We start from the raw sequence: 22017 nt of genomic DNA, 5'->3' as shown, positions 1-22017 counted from the left end.
CAACGTTACTTTTATTTAAGTTTTTATTATTCCGATTTTATTGAGCTCAATTTCAATTGTTTTACTTCTTTTCGATGTGTGGAATAATTCTTGGATATCTTGTTGTGATTCAAAGATACACTTGATGATTTAAGATAACTTCACATAATTGATTGCTTGGGTTTATTTGCTTAAAAATTGGATATCCCTTGTGATTTATTCTTCAGATACATCTGGTGTTTCAATTAAATTTGGATTCCTTTTGTGATTTATGCAATAAATGGATACATGTGATGATTTTGATTAATCTTTTGAAGCATAGTAAAACATACATAAGATTTAATTTGTGAGAACTTCTGATTAATATTGATGAACCTGAAGTATGTTGTTATGATTCGGTGAGTGTGAATTCTCAAACCTTAGTACCTTTATCTTTTGTTTTACTTTATTTAGTTTATGTTGTCTTTTAGTTTTAAAAACCCAAAATCAAAAACCTTTTAGAACTAGGTTAGGATAAAATTAGTTTAGGTATAAGTTGTTCTTTCAAAAATATAATTTTCTGTGGGTTCGACCTCGCACTTACAATCCATTAAATTACAATCAATTCGTGCACTTGTGAGTTAAATAAATTTGCACAACAATAAGGTTCCTTGGTTATTTACTAAAATTGACTATGTAGGCACTATGTAGGCAATTAGGCATTATAAAGATTGAATAATGTTATACATCATCCTCTCATATCCGAATGATATGTGACGTGCTATTTCAAAAATATTTAGTGTTTGAAAATTTGTATTTTAATTGAAGAACTATGCCAAGTAAACTTAAGACCATGATAGAATTACTCCTTCTTAAAGTAAGTTAACTTCTTTTTTTTTTGTTTTTTTTTTCTATCCCTAAAGTAAGTTAACTTGAAGTCACATGAATCTATCCTTTGTTGACCCAATTCACATTTACAACCCCTCCCAAAAAGGCCCAAAACCCTTTTCCTGCCCCGTAGGATTCATCAGAAACCCTAGTTACCCCCTTCCTCCCAAACAGGCCCAAAACCCTTTCTCCTGCCCCCTTAGGGTTCATCACAAACCCTAGTTACCCCCTTCCTCCTGAAAAAAAAACAAAAAGCGAGGGAGGGGAGGGGGGGTCGGTGGGGCCCGCACTGTTCATAGCCAATCCCCTATTGGCACCCGAAACGAGTCAAGCATGGAAACCATTTTTCTTTATGTATATATATAAAACACGTCATCGCCACCCCATATTTTAATTTTTTTCTTATATTTTATTAATTATTATTTTTTTTTAAGAGATGGCAAAGGAGCAAGGGAAAAGCCCAAACAGCCCTCATCTGCCACATACTCGGTACTCCTATGTCGCTGTTCCTTGGAACAAATAATAAAAAATCAATTTTTTTTTTTTAACAAAAAGATAAAATTAGAATAAATACAATTTTCTTTTTTGGGTTCCGCCTTTGGTCTCGTTCTCTCCCTGTCTGTGCTGCTCCTTCGACCTCTTTCTCTCTCTAGCCCTCTTTCTCTAAAATCTCAGAGCTTCCATTGGCCATTGGCGGGACTGTGGTAGTTGATTCTATTCCAGGTTTGTATGCCCATTCGATCTACGCGATGTGGTTCTGAATTTCAGTTTTCCTTTTATTCTTTTGGATTTTGTATTGGTTTTTGGTCGTGTCTCAGGGTTTGAATTTGATGGTGGTTTTGGGGTATTGTTGTCTGCGATCTTTGGGTTTAGATTGTTGTGGGTTCTAGTGGGCCTGGGTTTCATGCAATTGGGTCGGTTAGATGGTTTTATATTTTAGGGTTTTTGGAGTTAATTCGTTGTTGGTTTAATCGGTTTAGTCTTTGAATTTTTTCAATTTTTTTAGTATATGGTTTATTGCTGTTTGGCTTTTCGGAGGTGGGTTTTTGGTTTAGAGACTTTTAAATGTTGGGCTTTTGTTTGGTTGCCGAGAAAATTGAGAAAATGGGAAAGAGAGGGAGTTTCCAGTTTCTCATGTTTTACACTGTGTTGTGATTTGCAGAATGAAATAAATTAAAGAATCTCAGCCAAATAGTTCTTTGGTGCAGGTTTTTTGGTTCCTGATGTTCCAATTGATGAAAGCTTGATTAATCTAATTTCAATCTCTTCTCTTTTACGAAGTCCCTAGCAGCCAAACAGAAGGCTTTTTCAAGTTTTTCATATTTGAAAATTTGGTAATCCACGACCCTTTCTATTTAAAATGGACGTCTAATCTTGGTTTTATTTAGTGGGGTTTTGGATATCTCAATTACTTATGATATCTCGATTTCTTATCTAAAAAAAAAATAGTTGGGTTTTGACATTTTGGTTAAATGGTAAATACTTGTAACTTACTTCAATGTATTTGTTATGTGTGATTCAGTTCCCAATTTTGACTGTTGTATTCTGTGGTTTCTCATATTTTCTAGCGAGTAGAGTTGAAGTTGTGGGGGAAGGTGTTTCGGAGTGGGAAATGGCTGGGACTGCGAATGAGGAGTCTGGAGTGGGAAGGTCCATGGAGGGAATTTCAAGTGCGCAGCGTTCCCAATCTGGGGAAGCTTTGGCGGAATGGCGGTCTTCTGAGCAAGTGGAAAATGGAACCCCATCGACTTCGCCTCCTTACTGGGACACTGATGATGATGATGATGGAGGTGTGCTTTCTGTTCCACTACCCCCTCAGAAGGTTCTATAATTAGCTGACGTTTCTTCCTAGGAGTAGTACTACGAAAGCGAAGCAAGCAAGATATTTACAGACATCTGAATTTTATTTGAAGAATGAATAGGGAAATGAGCTCTAGCCAAAATAGCATCCCTCTTCCTCCATAAAAATGAGGTGGAGGGTAAGACCATGGGTTCAAGACCCACCAGGTGTGCGTGTAATTTATCAATAAAAAGAAAACTGACATATGAATTAGGCTGAGCCGTGTACTAATGCAATTGCATGTTCTATTCATCTAACATCCTTAGAGAAAGCGTTTAGATTATTTATCCAACACATTCTTAAATAGTTTGTATTTAAAATGCAGGGGATTATCTGTGTGGATGGTTCCATTGTTTGTAAAGAGATCTTCTATGCATTACTGACACATAGGCAATTGAAATTGGAGAAGTGGATGAAACTAAAGCTTGCAAGCACCTGTTATATTTTGCCTAATAAGTTGGATTAATTTTGCATGTTGTGTGATTTCTTATTGTTTCATACTTGCATTTCCCTCCATGATATATAAAAAAAATCTTCTCTTATATTTTTACTTCTCGTGGTGTGTGCAATTACCTTGTCTTCAATTCTATGTCATTGTTGTACTTCAACAATGTGGTTTGGCTTCTAATCTGACATAGCCATGTAAACCTTTTCCTTTTTAATTTTTTTTTTTTGGTGACTTGCATGGAATTTATTGTATTCTCTTTTTTGCTGCATATGATATATTTTCAAACTTCTTCTAAGATCATTTGCTGCTGTTGTCTTCAGGTTTCAAAATTCTTATTCTTCTGGAATAATTAAGACTACTTCATAGCATAAAAATGTGAACCATCACCCTAAGTATATTGTAAAAAGATTTTGTTTATTTCTTGAATATGCATAATTCATTGCTGACTGTCATACTCTTGTGTATGGAGCCTTTTGTATCCTAATATTTTTTTTTTTTTTTTTAGTTGGTTTTTACCATATTAGCTGAAGCATGTTACTCGTAATACTTTCAATGTGTATTCTGCCTGTGATTTTTTTTTAGGTGGTTTTTTGTGGTTAGTAAAGCCCATTTGATAAAGTTGGGAATGGTATCTAGTAAAGATTAAGTTTTGAACATTGTATACTTAATTATTGACAAACTCTGTTTACTCCTTTCTAGGGCCAAAACCATCTGAGTTATATGGAAAATATACATGGAGGATAGAGAAATTTTCACAGATTAACAAAAGAGAACTTCGTAGTAATCAGTTTGAGGTCGGCGGCTACAAATGGTATGGGGCATGGAATATGTCTTTCTTCCTGCTTTCTTTTAACTTTATTTTCTTCATGTAATTGTTAATTGTATAAATATGCATGGACATACAAGGACTATGAATATGCATGCATTCTTACATGTATAAGCTTTACTACTCATCTTTATGTTCTGTATATGAGCTTTGATGTATATAAAACACAAATTAACATTCATATGCACCAGTCAGTTTCATCATTTCTGAACTCAAGGTCAATAGTTTGTTTTTTTACTTGACTTCATTTATATGCATGTCTAAATTCTAACCTCTATTTCTGATGGAGAGATATATTATGATGCCATGATAGCTGGAGGTAATTTGTCCGTCACGATGCATGTAGCTTACCATTCATGAAAAGTGATGAATGAGTTGATAAATTTCAAATCATTCCATAACTCCTGCTACAATGTTTTGATTAATCCCAAAGAGTAATTATTTGATTTGAAAATTGATGCCACTAGGAGATAATGCCTTCCAATTTGTAAATTGATTTATCCTTTTTCATTTTCCTTTAACTGTAATTTAAAAGCACAATCATGATTCCTATGTGTGCATTTTGATGATATGCATTAAGATGACATAGATATATCACATTTTCATTTGTTGCTGACAACAATGAAGTTACTTTTGTTTTTTTGATAAGTACACAACAGTGAAGTTACCGAGTATGGTAGATAATGGAATCCAGGACAATGATGTTCATGTCCATGTGCTTGCTACAATTCTTAGGGTGTAGATACAGTTATGGAAATGAGCACATCTTGCAAAACTGTTAATTACATTAAAGTTCCCAAACCTTTTAGTTTTTGTATTGAGCTTTTTGCTATTTTTGGCAGGTACATTTTAATTTATCCCCAAGGTTGTGATGTCTGCAATCATCTTTCTTTGTTTCTCTGTGTTGCTAATCATGACAAGCTTCTTCCAGGTTTGATATGTTAATGAGTTTGGAATTTTTCAGTCATGTGTATTGTTCTTGGTTCTGTCTGGCTGTAATCATGCAGCTTCCTTTTGTTTGGGGAACAGGCTGGAGCCATTTTGCACAGTTTACTATAGCTGTCGTGAATAAAGACCCAAAGAAATCAAAATATTCTGGTTGGTTGGTTAATTTTGGGTTTAGTTGTGTGGATATTCTTATTTATTTATTTTTTCATTTCTTGCATTGATACAATTGATTAAATGTAAATTTTTGCAGATACATTACATCGATTCTGGAAGAAAGAGCATGACTGGGGGTGGAAAAAATTCATGGAGCTGTCAAAAGTATTAGATGGGTTTATTGATGCCGACACTCTTATAATAAAGGCTCAAGTTCAAGTCATCAGGTCTGCTATAATTAATATGTAAATCTTGTGCATTAGTGTTTAATCCAACAATGTTTCGCTTTTGACATTCTCTAGTTGATATTTATGGCTTTTAAGAAGTTTGATCCTGTGTTGTAGGGAGAAAGCAGACAGGCCTTTTCGTTGCCTTGATTGTCAGTATAGGAGAGAACTTGTTAGGGTATATTTGACAAATGTGGAGCAGATTTGCCGGCGATTTGTAGAAGAGAGAAGGAGCAAGCTTGGGAAATTGATAGATGATAAAGCTAGGTGGTCAAGGTATTTCATCCTTGCCTCTGGATTTGTTCATTAAAAAAAAAATCTAGAACTCTATTTATCAATCTTGTTTTCTTTTTTTCAATATATATATATATATATATATTTAAAAAAATCTAGAACTCTGATTGCCAGGGTCAATTACTCGACATCCCAGTTTTGGAAGATATGGTGTTTTCATTTTTTTTTTTGTTGGAAATTATTGAAGTATTGATTAAATGATTAAATTTACTTTTTCCTACCAGTTTCATCTGCTGTACTTTTGCAAGTTGTTGACTTTGTCATGTGTATATATGTACTCTTGTATTGTGGAAGCTATTCAAAGTTTCCCTTGATGTTGTTATTGATTTTTGCTGCATAAATGATTCCACTCCCCCCCACCCCTTTTGTTGTATATGCTATTAGCTATCTGCTCCATTTACATCCATGTTCAATATAATTGTGTTTTATGATAACAGATTATTTTCTATTGTTGCAGTTTCCGTGCTTTTTGGTTGGGAATAGACCAAAATGCTAGGCGTCGCATGTCTAGGGAGAAGACAGATGTGATTCTAAAAGTAGTTGTGAAGCACTTCTTCATAGAAAAGGAAGTCACATCTACTTTGGTAATGGATTCCTTGTATAGTGGATTAAAGGCGCTTGAAGGTCAGACTATGTGTAAGAAAGGGAGTTTGAAATTGTTGGACGCTGAAGAAATGCCAGCCCCCATTGTTCGTGTGGAAAAGGATACGTTTGTATTAGTTGATGATGTCTTATCGTTACTTGAGAGGGCTGCCATGGATCTGTTGCCTCCAAAAGATGAGAAGGGTCCTCAGAATCGTACGAAGGTGAGCTGCTGAATTTGTGATTCTTTTTAACCTCTTATTGTGATTATGAAGTTGTGCAAGGCTGATTACATCTTTTGCAGTTATTCACTCTCTCTCACACAGTTTTTTAAACGTGAACTAACAATGTATACCGCTGCATTGAGAGTGAGAATAAAGCAGAGAGAGTGGAGATTGCTTTCATGACCACTCACACTAATCTTTTTTTTTTTTAATTGAATGATAATATATTGAAAAAGGAGAAAATGGATACTAAGTGAACAGTACTAGAGTTCCCAAAAAGTACAAGTGCAATTTAAAATTCGAAGAATTCAAAAAATACAAAATAATATATATATATATTTTTTTTTTTGATAAGTAAAAAGATGTATTAAAGAGCGCAGAGGGGCGCAGCCCTAGTACACAGGGAGTATACAAGAGAGCGACTAAGAGGAAGAAAAAGAAGAAGAGAACATAAAAAGAAAGTCAAGGAAGCTAATCACTAGGGGCGCTGGCCAACCAGTAGTCCAAGTGAAAAGAGTGTACAAGAAAAAGTGGACAAGGTCCTCTATGTTCCTAGAAGAGTCCTCGAAACATCTAGCATTTCTCACTTCAGATGCACCACATGAGACAAGGAGGGATCATCTTCCACACAACAGCACTACGAGACTTGCCACCCGCCCACCAAGAAGCATACAACTCCTTGACATAACCAGTCATCACCCAACACAATCCAAACCGAGAGAAAACGGCATTCCACAAAATACGCGCAACCCCACAATAAAGAAAGAGATGATCTACTGACTCCCCATCCGATTCACACATGCAACAACGATTTACCACTACAATACATCTCTTCCGAACATTATCCAATGTTAGAGTCTTCCCAAGCACGGCCATCCAAGCAAAGAAAGCCACTCTTGAAGGAACCTTAGTGCGCCAAATACTTTTCCATGGGAAAGGGATGGGATTTGTAGAAGCAAGGATCCTGTAATAGGATCTTTCCTCAAATTTGCCTTTCCGAGAAGATATCCACTACATCCTATCCTCCCCTACCCCACTCATCGAATGCGAATACAAGAGCGTGTAAAAAGAGGCCAAGACCTCCACTTCCCAATCATGAACCCTGCGAATGTAGGCCACGTTCCACTGCACAGAGCCATTTAGACACTCCCTGTTATCCGCAATAGACGCATCCTTATTGGTGGCAATATTGAAGAGTCCAGGAAAAGCATCCTTGAGAGACATGTCACCGCACCAGATATCTTCCCAAAACCTAATGTTGGACCCAAGACCAGGGACAAATCTAAAGTGACCCCGAAAAGACCTCCACCCCCTGCAAATATGCTTCCATAATCCCACCCCATGCGGACCACTGGGAGTCCTAGAACGCCAACCGCCCCAAACCGCACCATACTTAGCTACTAGGATCTTCCTCCACCAAGCCTCTTTCTCATGAGCAAATCTCCACAACCATTTCCCCAACAAAACTTTATTCATCACATGCAAATTCCGGATCCCTAAACCTCCCTCAGAGATCAGAGAGCAAACCTTGTTCCAACTTACCAGATGGAACTTAAACTCATCATTAATCCCACCCCATAAGAAATCACATTGTATCTTCTTCATACGCTTCGCCACGGATGCGGGGATAGGAAACAGAGACAAAAAATAAGTGGGAAGATTGGATAGGGTGCTTTTGATGAGAGTAATCCTCCCTCCCTTAGACAAATACAAGTGTTTCCACGGGGCCAGTCTTCTAGCATACTTCTCCAACATGTCCTCCCAACTTGCCTTGACCTTGAACGGGGCCCCCAACGGGAGACCCAAGTACTAAAAATAAAATATTAATTACTACTCATAATGGACATCCAGTGGCACTAATCTTTTGATGGCTGTGCAACCCTTTACCTTTATATACAGGATGGAAACTCTGGAGAGGACTTCAACAAAGATTCTATTGAGCGTGATGAAAGGCGTCTAACAGAATTGGGTAGGAGAACTGTGGAGATATTTGTCCTTGCTCATATTTTCAGGTAGGTAGTCTGATAAATGTAATTCAAATAGTTCACTATTTCTCTTTCTTTTGAGTATTAACATCTTGGAATTTGTTGATTGCCGTTTGTTATCTCTCACTAAATCAGATAGCAGTTGCAAGCTTCCTGAAAGTTCTGCATGTTCTTTCTTTATTATCATTACCAAGCTCCAATAAAGGATTATTTAAGTTTCATATCTTGCTGATTTTTAATATATATTGTAGTTACCAGTTTTCCCCTTTCAGTTTCCTTGTGTCTTATTATTGGAAGCTTATGGCAACATGATGTCAGTCATTATGAATTGGATAATTTTGTTTCGGACCTATAACAACCGAAAGAAAAGCGTTAGCCACATCCACGTTATTACTCCAAAAGGACTAGTCATTTGGAGCTTCCTTAAATTTTTTTATAAAGCCTAGTTTCACTTAGTAACTAGGAAATATGAGATTTAGCACTCATAACTATCTTTATAAACTACCCAATCTACGTGAGCTACTTATCTCCTCAATATGGGACCGAAGTGTCACAAACTCCCCTTCTTAAGTACTCCAGTACTATATAGACTGGCATTACTAGGTGGCTTTGATACCCTTTATAACAACCCATAGAAAAGTGTTAGCCACCTCTGCGCTAGTCCTTGTGGGGTTATAGCGTAAATTTGACTAGCGCTTTTTCCTGGGTCATTACAACACCGGTATAATTCAAAGTGGATTGTAGGTTTTTGTGTTTCCAAATGTCAATAGCTGAATGTAGCTGTCCTATGCAAAGTTTTTCTTTACTATTTAGTTCAAGCAGCTTCTTTTGTGATGTTTCAAATGGGAAATTGTGTCCATATTGTTCACTGCACAATGTTTTGAGCGATCTGTATTTGAAGATCTTTCTTTCTATTTAATTAATTTGCTTTGTTTTAGGATCTTAATTTTTTTATAATGTACATATGGTTAAATATGCAATTGGAACTGAGATACAGAATTTTAATTTGGCATATTACCTATAGCTTCATGTGGATTTCCATTTTTCCTGTGACACGGTTATTACAACGTTTTTGTCAATATTTCCTTTCATATTACCAGCAGTGTTTTAACCTTTTTAATTGCAATTAGGAATTATAGTTATGAAAATAAAAAAAATTGAGCAGAAAGTTGGTGCTTGATGACTACCAAAGCACTATCATTTATTTTGCACTCGTTTACTTTGAAGTTTTGAGGGCCATGAAAGGACATTGGAGAGGATTAGGTCTTTATTCTTCAATATTCTGTATCTTTGGACAACTGCTTGTGTTTCTCCTTTGGTGATTAATTATCATGACTTTTTTTTTTTCCCCTTCTAGTTAGGTGTTTTCTCTTGTTTACTTTTTGTGTACCTGGAGTGCCCTTACTTACGCTTTTAATGATAGCTTGATTTTATAAAAAATAAATATGGTTAAAACCTATAGGCTAAAGTGCTTATATAGTGTTCTTTTTGGAATTGTAATGACATTGTTGGATGAGCCTAAGTTGCATCTGGTAAGCTGGAATCAAGTCTGCCGTCCCTTGCGTTCTGGTGGTCTTGGCATTCGGAAGATGCATAAGTTCAACCAAGCTCTCGATCTCCCTTGGTATTGTGAATCGTATTCGCTGGTCCTCGTCCAAGAAGGATAAGTTCGAGGTGAAGTCGTTCTATAAGGCCTTGTCCAATTTGAACATGAGGTGTTTTCTTGGAAGAGTATTTGGCGTATTAAGGTGCCGTTGCGAGTGGCTTTTTTCAGGTGGATTGCGGCCCTTGGCAAAATTCTGACTCATGATAATTTGCGTAAAAGGAACATTGTGGTAGTGGAATGGTGTTGTATGTGTAAGAAGAACGGAGAGTTGGTCGATCATCTTCTTCACTGCGAGATTGCAAGTGCTCTTTGGCATACTATTTTTAGTCGGTTCAGGTTGCTTTGGGTTATGCCTTGCAGGGTAAAGGACTTGTTTGATTGCTGGTGGACGGGAGGGCGTTCTCAAAGTGCGGTTGTGTGGAAGATGATTCATCTTTGTCTTATGTGGTGTTTATGGAGCGAAAGAAATGCTAGATGCATTGAAAATTTCACTAGGACTTTAGAAGAATTTATTTATTTTTTCCTTCTTACTCTTTACTTTTGGACGGCCGCTTGGTTAGCTCCATTAGTGATAAGTTTTTCTGACTTTCTTTTTCATTTTTCTCCCTCTTAGGCGCTCTCTTTTTATACTTTCCGTGTATATGGGTTGCGCTCCTCTGCGCTTTTGTTTTATATCATCATTACTTATAAAAAAAAAATTTGTTGGATGAAAGAAATTTAGGTTTTAATTATTTATTATGTGTGGTCTTTCTTGTACTGTATAACCGTCTACCCTTTGTAACATAATTCTACTTCCGAAGTAAATGACATTCCATGTTCAACACATGGATTTCAGCTACTGTGAATAGACCAGCTTAGGTAGAGTAATGGGTGTAAATTTGTTTCCCCACTATTTTGGCATTCAAGTTTAAGAAGGTAGTGGAGAATTGAAGTGAGAACCTAAACTGCAAGGCTCCTCTAACTGGATAGTGGTTGTTGGGAGTTTATATCTTTGGACAGTATTGGAAGTCTGAAATTAGTAATGAAAGAATTGTTAAATCACCACTTATCCCAAAAGTTTAAGTTGATAAGAAAGGGTAAATTTAATCATTTAATGAACTCCCTCACTCCTGGGCTTAAACTTCTCTTTAATAGGTGAAATCCAACTTGTTGAATATTTAATTGAAAGAGAAGGTGAATTGACGGAGACGAAGTTCGAACTCAGGACCTTTAGCTTTGATCTATGTTTTTTTTTGATAAGTAATGTTGTATACATCAAAAAAAAAAAAGAAAAAAAAAGCGCAAAGTGCCTCTAAGTACACAAGAAAGTATACATTGGTAGCCCAACACAGGCCAGAAAACACAACCCAAGATGACCCGTTGACGGAGTCTGCCTGCAAAGTAGTGGGTTCCTGTTTGTTGTAATAATGTATTTGAGGAAATTGTTGGGTCTTAGATTTGGAGTGAGGTTATTATCCTTTGACAAGAAAACATTTTGTAAAGATTATTGTCCACCTTTGCTTACAGCTCTGAAGTAGTTAAAAAAATGAGGCTTTCTATATCTCTCGGGGTCCTGGTTACCGGTTGAATCGTAATAGTTTGAGCCACATTGTCGATGACGCTGCCTCCTGGTTGCCTAGTAATTTGAACCATATCCATATGATTGTGGCGTGCATGCTCGGCTCTTTGGTAACTCGAAGGAATTTTTCAGGACTTGGTTTAAATTGGATAGAGAAAAGCATTTGCTTAGCTTTGATCTATGTTAAATCACCACTTATCTCAAAAGCTTAAGTTGATAGGAAATGATAAATTTAATCATTTAATCAATACTTTAACAAAAATGACTTGTCAATATTGGCAAATTTCTGTATTGTACCTAGGGAAATTGACTTGAAGTTGTGCTATCAACATTAAAGCGATTGTTTGATGGTGGTGTCTTGTATATAGGGCATGCTATTCCAGTAGTTTCAGCGATAGTTGCTGGTTCAATGAGGAATATTATTTTCCAGTATCCACTTTTGTAGTCTTTTTTTTTTTTTTTTTGGTTAATGTTTTTTTAGATAAGTACTTTTATGCATATCAAAAGGCACAAAGGGGCATAGCCCCCTTTTTTTTTTAATGTTATAATCGAGAATGTGACGGTTTTGGCGGGTGGGTAGGGGCGGAACTAGAAGTTTTAGTTTGGGTGGGGCAAATTTTAAAAAAAAAATTATTGGGGAGGGGGCAAAATAATAATGTTTTTTTTGGAGACCACCTTGCCCCTGGGGAAGAGGGGTTGGGCTCCTGGGGCCAGGATTCTGCCCCCCGCGGGGTTGTGTCCTAAGCTCCTAAGGGGTGGGTTGCCCTGACCCCTTGGTGAGGTTCCACATCATCAAAAAAAAGAGAATGCGGCAATTGAGCCATGTAGTGAAGCTAGTTATGTTTTGATGCCTAATGTAGAACTATCTTTGTTGTGACTGATCGAATGCACCATAATATCTATCAACTATGTTACTTATCAAAAAAAAAAAAATCTATCAACTATGTTATTTGATCATAAGGTTCTGTTTCAATCTACATGGGATTATAAATATGTTTACTTGCTCATCTGTACCTGTAGACGCCCTAAGCTTTTTCTCCTTACATGCAGCAATAAAATTGAGGTTGCTTACCAGGAAGCTGTTGCTTTGAAGAGGCAAGAGGAGCTCATCCGTGAAGAGGAGGCAGCGTGGCTTGCTGAAAGTGAGCAGAAGGCAAAACGTGGAACAACTGAAAAGGAAAAGAAATCAAAGAAAAGCAAGGTTGAATGTTCTCACACCTTAAATATCAAGGGATTTACTATTCTTCAATTGTTCATTGGTTTTCTGCTGGATGACATTGCAGTTAATGTTTGTCTACACTAATGACATTTAATACATAGTTATAATGATTTAAGAATTGTCATTATTTCTTTTTAAAGTTATTTCAATTTATCAAAAAATGCATCCCTTATAATGAATAAATAATTGAAAAATCATCAAATGCACGTGCTTGCTTATGTGGGAAATGTGCTTTGCTTGTTATCTAAATGTTTTGACCATGCAACCTGTTTCTAATCCGAGTGCATATGCCTAGGATCATTTTTCTGGAGGGTCAGGGTCAGCTGAGGGGCCATGCGTATCACATATTTGGATTCTTCTTGTTCCTGAGCTGTCCTCCTACATGTTTATGATCTGGTTTGCCTGCATTGGATGTGTTATTATGCAAATCTTAACTGTTAATTGGAAATATATCTAAGATTTTAGAAAGAATCTTCGTGGTGTTCAGATTAAATGATTTTCCTTTTGTTTTTTAGTGTTGAGGATTCAACTCTTTTGTTGACCTATGTCCTCTTAATATATAAAGTCTTATTCCAGATTAAATTGCTTTGAATTTAGAAGTTGTCAGAAAATGCTTACGCCAAACGAATTCAATTGCTTTCTATTTAATCACTGAGTCATATTTCTTTGTATCTTACACTACAGGCCAAACAAAAACGAAATAATCGGAAAGGGAAGGAAAAAGGGAGGGAGGAAAGGCCTGCTCTGGTGGTACAAGACAAGCATCAACTGGAAAACCCCAATGATGAAAAACAAGACAGCATTATGGAGGAGTTGCAACCTGTAGTTGAAAAGCCTGATATGCTGGAAGATGTTTCTGATGCATCTGATTCAATAGATGGTGCTCCTGAAGTTCTTCAGCCTGATTCAGAAGACCGGGATGCCAGTCCTTTAAGTTGGGATACTGACACATCAGAAGTTCATAATCCAATGGAAGCCTGTAGTAGTGGAATTAGCTCCCTGTTGTCTGCACAAAATGGTGCTGCTGAAAGAAAGAGCCACTCAGTATTGGATGATAGTTCTTCAACGGGTTCTACAGAATCTGTACCATCAGTGGTAATGAATGGGCCATATAAGGGGATCTCCTTCCCAAACTATAAAAACCAAAAATCACCAAGCAGGTAAATTTATTGCTACAGTTCTTCGCATACTAATCTCAGAATATAAGGTATTTATTTGATTTTGCCCTTAAACATTGTAGGGGAAAGAATCAACGAGGTAAGGTGACCTGTGATGGGAGTAGTTGGGCAAATGAGATGGATAATCAGTCTTCTGGGCCTGCAGAGGAGGCAGGGGATCTAAGTGATTTATCTGGTAGTTGTAAGCAGGCTGCTGAATCTGAGTCAGAGGCTGTTCTCTCCTTGCAGGACCGAATAAAGTGGCCAGAGCAGAAAATGGTTAAGAAGGTGCAGTTACTAAATTGGCATGATTAGCTGTGCAATTGTTTGAAATATTATTTTAAATGGTTTTTCTCATCTAATTGTCTTGTATTTTATTAAGATTTAGTTCTTAAGGCGAAAATGGTTTTTAACATTCTGGCTTCCTATTTCTTCCTATTGCATTCGGGAGCACAAGAGAAAGGACACCAGGAAAAAACTGTTTTTCTTTAAAGGTAGGATTTAACCAATGCTAAGGAATGCGTCTGAATCACATTTACCAATTAAAGAACTGCATCATACGTGTTCTTGCAGCATGGTCCAAGGTGGATTTTAATGGATGTGCTTAATATGTAAAATTGTCCTCTGTTGTCTCTTTTCAAATCTCCCGTTTTTTGTTTTTTCCCAGAGTGTCACTTTATTCCCATGGTTTCAGCTTACTTTTCTTTTTTCTTTATTAAGAACAAATATTGGTATGACTGACATGATTGGAGTTCACTCTTCTATGTAATAGGAAGAAGTTGTCTTGCTGCAGAAGAAACTGAGCATGAAAGAACAGATTGATGTGGAAAGACCCTCTAAAGATAAGACATCAGCAGTACCATCCTCTCCTAGAAGCCTGCCCATGAATCCCACTTCCACTGCTCGATTTAAGGTGGACTTCCGTAGTAGTGCTATTGTGGATCCTGTCCCACTTGGGAAAGCTTCTTCAAATGTCGCACAACAGACTGATAAAGCTGTGCCTTCAATTACTTCATCCCCATTTGCTGGTGTGCCCAAACATGAGATCCAGAAGGCTGCAAGTCCAAAACCAACTGAGAAAGCCATGGCGCATCAAGTACCTGTGATTTCAAGGCCGTCCAGTGCTCCTTTAGTTCCTGGTCCCAGGCCGACTGCTCCTGTTGTTTCCGTGGTTCAAACACCCCCTCTGCTTGCCCGTTCAGCGAGTGCAACTGGCCGGTTAGGTCCTGAACCCTCACCAGCAACACATGGTTATATTCCCCAGTCCTATAGAAATGCCATAGTGGGTAACCCTGTTGCCTCAAGTACAGGTGGTTTTACTCATCCTAACTCTCAAGGCTCGGGGTTGAGCCAATCCTCAGCATTCTCTCAATCAGCTACATTGGCATCAGCACCAATGTTTTTATCCCAGAGCACTGAGAGGATTGACCCGGGTATTCCTTATGGCTTGGTAATGCGGGACGTTTTGCAGAATGGACACAACTGGATGGAGACTTCTCAAAGGGAATCCAGCAGAAACATGCACTATGATCAGTCTTCCCTGCTTAATGACGTTCAAAACCTGGGCTTGTATAGGCCTGTGCACAGTGGATCGTGGGAACAATTATCCTCCAAGTTCCCTGCCAGTATATCTGGCCGGCAGAATCAAGGTGTGTCGGGAGAGGAGTTCCCGTTCCAGCATCTGGATATCATCAATGACCTGCTTGACGATGAACATAGTGTTGGGAAGGCAGCAAAGGCAAGCACAGTTTCTCAGACTATCAGCAATGGGCAGCTATTAAATAGACAGTTTTCTTTTCCTGGTGATATGGGCATGTCGGCTGATTTGGGGTCCTCATCTAGCCCCTGCAGGTTTGAGCGATCACAGAGTTACCATGAGAATGGGTTTCAACCCCATTATCAGTCTTCTAGCAGCCATTATGACTCAACGAGGGATTTCATTCCACAAGCTAATGCTTTACCTTATGTAAATGGGCAGGTAGATGGGTTAATTTCGAACCAGTGGCACCGGGCTGGTTCTGATTTATCTGTACTTGGCATGAGGAACTTGGAGGGCGATGTTTACCCCCATTATAATCCAGATTATTCAAATCTGGCTTGTGGTGTCAATGGTTATACAGTTTTCCGGCCTTCGAATGGGCACTGAAAAGGGAAGTATGACGGAGTCTGCCTGCAAAGTAGTGGGTTCCTGTCCGTTGTAATAATGTATTTGAGGAAATTGTTGGGTCTTAGATTTGGAGTGAGGTTATTATCCTTTGACAAGAAAACATTTTGTAAAGAATATTGTCCACCTTTGCTTACAGCTCTGAAGTAGTTAAAAAAAATGAGGCTTTCTATATCTCTCGGGGTCCTGGTTACCGGTTGAACCGTAATAGTTTGAGCCACATTGTCGATGTCGCTGCCTCCTGGTTGCCTACTAATTTGAACCATATCCATATGATTGTGGCGTGCGTGTTCGGCTCCGTGGTAACTCGAAGGAATATTTCAGGACTTGGTTTAAATTGGATAGAGAGAAGCATTTGCTAAGAAACAAAATAATGTGTTGGGCAAGTTTAGAATTGTCTTCTTATCTAACATTTTACGCGGTTGTGGAAGCTCTTCTCTAACCATAATCTTTAGGAAAAGCAGCACTCTTCTTCAATGTGCTCTGCTATCGGGGCTCATGGTCGTCGAGGTTATTTCAAGTGTTGGCAATATGTGTTGGCGTGCTGGGTTTGTAATGGATCTAACTTATATGTCTACCTGTTGAGGGTCAATTATGACATAATCTGTTTAAATAAGTGGGTGATACTACACAACTTGTTTAATTGTTGATGTAACTTCACTTTAGACTTCTGAATTACCACGCGATTTGATAAGCCTCCTCTAAACTTTAAAATTTCTCAATTTAAACTCTTAAACTTTCAATTGCAGTCAATTTGAACCCCTCTGTTAGATTTAGCCGTTAACTTCTAACGGAAATATCTATAAAGATCAAAATATCCTTGATTTTTATTTTTATTTATTTATTTTTAATTTGAAATTAAGGGTAAATTTGAAATTTTATAAAAAGTCAGGGGTATAAACATCATTGTCTTATTTTTAATGTTTAAAATCTGGTGGAGGAGTTCAAATTGACTGCAATTGAAAGTTCAGGGGTTCAAATTGAGAGGTTTTGAAGTTTGAGAAGGGCTTGTCAAATCGCGTGGTAATTCAGAGGTCTAAAATGAGGTTACTCCTTAATTGTTTATTAACAGAAACATGTTGTGTTATTTGAGATTTACATGTATTTTTAAATGCTTTATTTAAAATGAATGAGAATCAAAGAAAGACTAAAGAGTGAGTGAGAAGCGACACTCCTTATCTCGTTTCTTTTTTTGGAAAAATTACAGTTTACCCCCTAAAGTTGACAGCGTTTTTCATTTCGAACACCAAAGTTTCAATTTTTGCAATCCACCCCCACAAAGTTTCAATTTTTTTCAATTTGACCAATATTATCCCAAAATTCCCATATTGCCCCGATTTTTTTGTTTTTTTTATGAAGAAAAAAAAAAAAAAAACAAATTTGGGGGTACAAAAATGGCCAAATGACCAAAGGGGTGGCCCCGAATTTTTTTTAAAAAATAAAAATTATGGGCAATATGGGAAGCTTTGGATACAATTAGTCAAATTGCAAAAAATTGAAACTTTGGGGAGTGAATTGCAAAAATTGAAACTTTAGTGTTCGAATTGAAAAACGTTGTCAACTTTAAGAGAGTAAACTGTAATTTTTCCTTCTTTTTTTTTGTTGCCCGTGTTGCGTGGAGGGTTTCTTTTTGGCCGCTTGACTCTCTAGCATGGTCCCAACTCAGTTTAGCTGACTGGATTAAGGGCATAACCCCTCCTCTTTTGGTATTCCCCATAAGGATGCTCATCTTTTACAAAGTTTTGTTGCTATGTCTTGTGAGTAATATAATGTTTTCCAAGTGCGAGGTCAAATCCATAGGGAATTGCTTTCTTGAAAACAAATTTAAATATAAACTAATTAAACCATAATCTAGTTCCAATAAAAGTTGAATTTTGGGTTTTTGAAAATTAAAAGACAAAACATAAACTAAATAAAATAAACCAAGAGATAAAATACTAAGGTTTGAGAATCCACACTCACCAAATCATAACAACATACTCCATGTTCATTAATATTAATCCGAAATTCTCACAATTAAAATCTTAGAAATGTTTTGCTATGCTTCAAACAGTTAATCAAAATCATCTCATGTATCCATTTATTGAACAAATCACGAAAGGAATCTAATATCAATTAAATCATCAGATGTATCCGTAAATCACAAAAGATATCAAAGAATCATTCCACACATTGAAAAGAAGAAAAACAATTGAAATATTAAACCATAAAATCAAACAATAAAGACTTACATGAAAGTACTATTATTCTTCATTGATGAAGCTTTATCCCAATCTTAGTTGAGAATTTAGCTCCACATTATAGAAAATAAAACCTAAACCTAACCCTAAAGAAAAACTAAAAGTAAACTAAAGAGAGAAAAGCTGGGAAATTTTGTTCTCCAAACTTGTCTACTTTTCTTAAAGGCTTAGAGGTCTATTTATAGGGTTTAGGAGAGTCCAAAAAACCCTAGTTATCCTAGGAAATTCCGAGGTTTGTTTCCCAGTCAAATTAGGAAGCAATTCCAGTACAAATCGGAATAGGATTCGTTCAGATTTTATTGCGGGACGATTTTGGCATAGTAAAATTCCAAATCAGGAAAATCATATTTCACAATAATTTGTATAATTTTGAGTTAGCTTTCCAATGCCGCTAGTTTCACCTCAATCCAATACTTGAACGGAAAGTTATAGTCAAAATACTGAGATATGTGCAGAATCTAAAATTTAATCCAATCCGATTTTGATTCCATTATCGACTCTAACGGATGCAAATGTCCCTTCCCTCTAAAAATCTTTTGTAACATTTTATTTCATTTTGACAAATTTTGATTTCCTCCAATAAATCAAGTGTATAGGTAAAAATTTTGTGTGGTAAAACTCTATAAATAAAATTTTGCATTGTAAAAATTTCACCATACATATCTATAAAACTACAAGATATTTATATATATACTTGCAAATATTATTTGTAAGGATTTATATTGCAATCATTTTGTTGTGATCAAGTGAAACACATTTAATATTTTTCTAAGTGAATGTATTTATTATTTTTGATAGATCATGTCATACACATTTTGAATGAACTCCAAAACTTATGAACTGTACATAAATTACAAGAATCTTTTATATATATTGAAATGCAAATGAGGTAAAATAGAGTGGTATGATTCTGTCATGAATCTCATGATGTTGCTTTAGCCTACAACACATAGTGGTGTGGGCCGTGCGGCTCCCATTCAACGTATAAAATAGGAAATAACTTTGATCTAAATATATGAATTTAGCTATATATTTATGAAAAATGTTAAGGTCACAACATAAATCTAACTTATGGCCAATTTCTCTCCTACGTGTCATTTAAATAAAAAAAATTGATATAGAGAATTTTGAGATTATGAAAATTTGGGAAAAAAAATAATTTATTTGGTTTAAAATTCAAATTTTTTTTACACGTAGGAGAGAAGTTGGCCATAAGTTGAGTTTGTGTTGTGTCCGTATCAAACCTCTATATTTATATACCATTCTTTGAAAAAGCGGATGTACGTAGTTGAGCCCCAACAGCTGCGAGGGAAAGATGAATCGCGCCTATATATGTTTGAAACAGTAACAGGACTTATTTTGTAACAATCCTAATTTTACGACAAGGTAAATGGTAACCCTAATTTTATGCTATGAATCTTTAATGAACGGTAGACCCAGCCCAAATAGATGGGCTTAGAGTAAGTAGAAGCCCATTTTGAGATGGTAATATGATAGAGAGAATGGATCATAATACAAAATCACTAATAAAATGAATAACTTGATTTTAAGACTTTATTGCGAATGAATATGAATATTAGTTTATAAAGATGAAAGATTTGCGTTAATATTTTATATTTTATTTTTTTTATCTCTCATCTTATAAATTTAATATATCAATCATTAGATTTGTAGACTCATGTGAATCACATACAAATTCAATGATAGATTCACTTATTCATTATGAAAGTTATTAAAAATAAAATGAATTCTATGTTTCTCATTTATAAATTCTATTAAAAAATTGCTTTTCATACAATAAAAACGACAATGGGGCAACCTTGTACAAGGATCATACTGAACGTACGGTCTAAACAGTACGTATGAAGGGTGGCAGGTGTAAATTAACCAAGAAAGCAGTTTGGATGGGGCAGATTCCTCCCTGTATTCAAGAAGTTGTACTTACGCAAATGGTCGTAATTTCTTAACTTCTATTAATGAAATTCAAAGTATATATATATATATAAAGATAAGAGCAGCCGGGGAAAAAGAATATTCAATGAAAACTGCAGCTAATCCTTATCTGGCACCTCACCATGATAGTTATGTCAAGGACTGCTAATTTTTTCCTTTGAAAAAAAATAAAAAATTCAAACCCTTAGCTTTCAAATCTAAATAGTCAATAATGACGAACCAAAAGTTACGTAATGATACTCTATAAATAACACCCCCCCCAATCTCTTCACCCAACCGATACTACATCATAAATAAACACGTCATCAATATATATAAGAGGTTGATCAAGGAAAAGGATGGCTTCAGAGTGTGACGGTAATGAATAATTAAGAAATATTCCAAGTATATATATATATATATATATATATATATATATGAGTTACATGTTATATATATTGAATTGCTCGTCTTTTTTGTAGGTAAGAAATCATCGCCTGAGCTGGTTGGAGTGCAAGGGACGGTTGCTGAGGCGAGAATTGAGAGGGAGAATCCGCTTGTGGATGCTAAGATCGTGCCGGAAGGATCGGTTGTCATACAGGACTTCCGTTGCGACAGGGTTTGGGTTTGGGTTGATAAAAATAGCGTCGTTTATAGGGTCCCCGTTATTGGCTAGGCCTCAAGGCATGCACGCTCGCATGTGAATAAGACTGCATGGCTTGTAATTTCAATTCCAAATAAAATGAAATAATTAATTAAGGATTTCCATTGTATTTGATACTTAATAATTAATAAGACTGCAGGCTTGTAATGTTTGGAGTAATTTTCATTTTGTGTACGTTATTGTTGATCGAATTATCTCTTATGCACATTTCCCTCTTAAATAAAGATTCAAGAAGCAGCCGAGCACTAGAAGAATCTGTTAGCTCTCTTAATATGGCTTGTGTATATTACTCTAATATGGTTTACAGGGTGCCTCGATGGCGTATTTAGCACATTAATATGGCTTTTGAACGTAATAATTACTTATCGAGAATAACTTACATAGGGAGTTTGCACAAAAGGTGAGTATTGTGCAACCAATCAGAAGTTGACACCAAAGCCAAACTTACCAAACTTAAGTATTAAAAAAAAAAAGCTTAACTAAACCATTATATCACATATGAAATAAAAAATTAATTGTTTATAAATAATAATAATAATAAAATAAAAAATAAGTGAAGGGGTGGTTGGCTGGCCGCCCCTCTCCCACTTGGAGTGGTCGGCAGCCACCCCTAGTCCTAGCATGGGGGTGGTGGCGTGGCCACTCCCATGGCCTGTGGGTGGCCGCGCGACCACTCCCAGTCCATGGGGTTGGCTCGCTGGCCACACCCATGGCCTATGGGTGGCCGTGAGCCACTCAGCCATGGGAGGGTCAAAGGCTTAATCACCACTAGGCCTGGGTGCCACCACCTGTGGGGAGGGTGGGTCAGCCACACCCTTCACTTCTGTTTTTTTTTTTTTTTGGAAAAAATCTAAAATTTTATTTTATCCAGAGTATAATTTAGTGTGGTTGAATTTTTATTTTAAGTATAAGTCTAATGAAATTGACTGATGTGTCAGCTTCTTATTGGTAGCACAAAATGTGACTTTTGTGCAACAGGTGCACCAAAGTCGCTCTCTTACTTATCTTATTATTGACCAAATTAATCGAGATGGTTTTATAGCAAGAGAGGGAGTTGTCCATTTTAACAAATTCTTTTTGTTAAAGGATTTTTTTTTTTTTTTT

General features: G+C 36.5%; 1 protein-coding gene across 2 annotated transcripts; it reads left to right on the top strand.

Annotated features, from left to right (window-relative positions):
• Positions 1–1427: 1427 nt before the first annotated feature.
• Positions 1428–16251, top strand: LOC132179322 (TNF receptor-associated factor homolog 1a-like). Of its 2 annotated transcripts, XM_059592026.1 has the most exons (14): positions 1428–1569; positions 2055–2180; positions 2415–2636; positions 3834–3945; positions 4803–4891; positions 4990–5058; positions 5159–5288; positions 5406–5564; positions 6040–6388; positions 8288–8400; positions 12588–12738; positions 13441–13916; positions 13997–14201; positions 14686–16251. In XM_059592026.1, the coding sequence occupies exons 3-14, from the start codon at positions 2459–2461 to the stop codon at positions 16057–16059; spliced, it is 3405 nt and encodes a 1134-aa protein (XP_059448009.1). In that variant the 5' UTR covers positions 1428–1569; positions 2055–2180; positions 2415–2458; the 3' UTR covers positions 16060–16251. The 2 variants fall into 2 exon arrangements, with proteins under 2 accessions (XP_059448009.1, XP_059448010.1); XM_059592027.1 differs by lacking the exon at positions 2055–2180.
• The last annotated feature ends 5766 nt before the right edge of the window (positions 16252–22017 follow it).

Source organism: Corylus avellana, chromosome ca4 (genome assembly GCF_901000735.1).
Source record: "Corylus avellana chromosome ca4, CavTom2PMs-1.0".
Taxonomy (NCBI): Eukaryota; Viridiplantae; Streptophyta; class Magnoliopsida; order Fagales; family Betulaceae; genus Corylus; species Corylus avellana.
The sequence above is the reverse complement of the archived record's forward strand: the minus strand, read 5'-3'. Positions and strand labels throughout refer to the sequence as shown.

Bases quoted from the DNA above. Each gene is read 5' to 3' on its own strand.
- LOC132179322 (XM_059592027.1), top strand. From the start codon at position 2,459: ATGGCTGGGACTGCGAATGAGGAGTCTGGAGTGGGAAGGTCCATGGAG. The intron at 3,946-4,802 runs GTATGGGGCATG...TATTTTTGGCAG, and splicing joins GAGGTCGGCGGCTACAAATG to GTACATTTTAATTTATCCCC. The intron at 13,917-13,996 runs GTAAATTTATTG...TAAACATTGTAG, and splicing joins AACCAAAAATCACCAAGCAG to GGGAAAGAATCAACGAGGTA.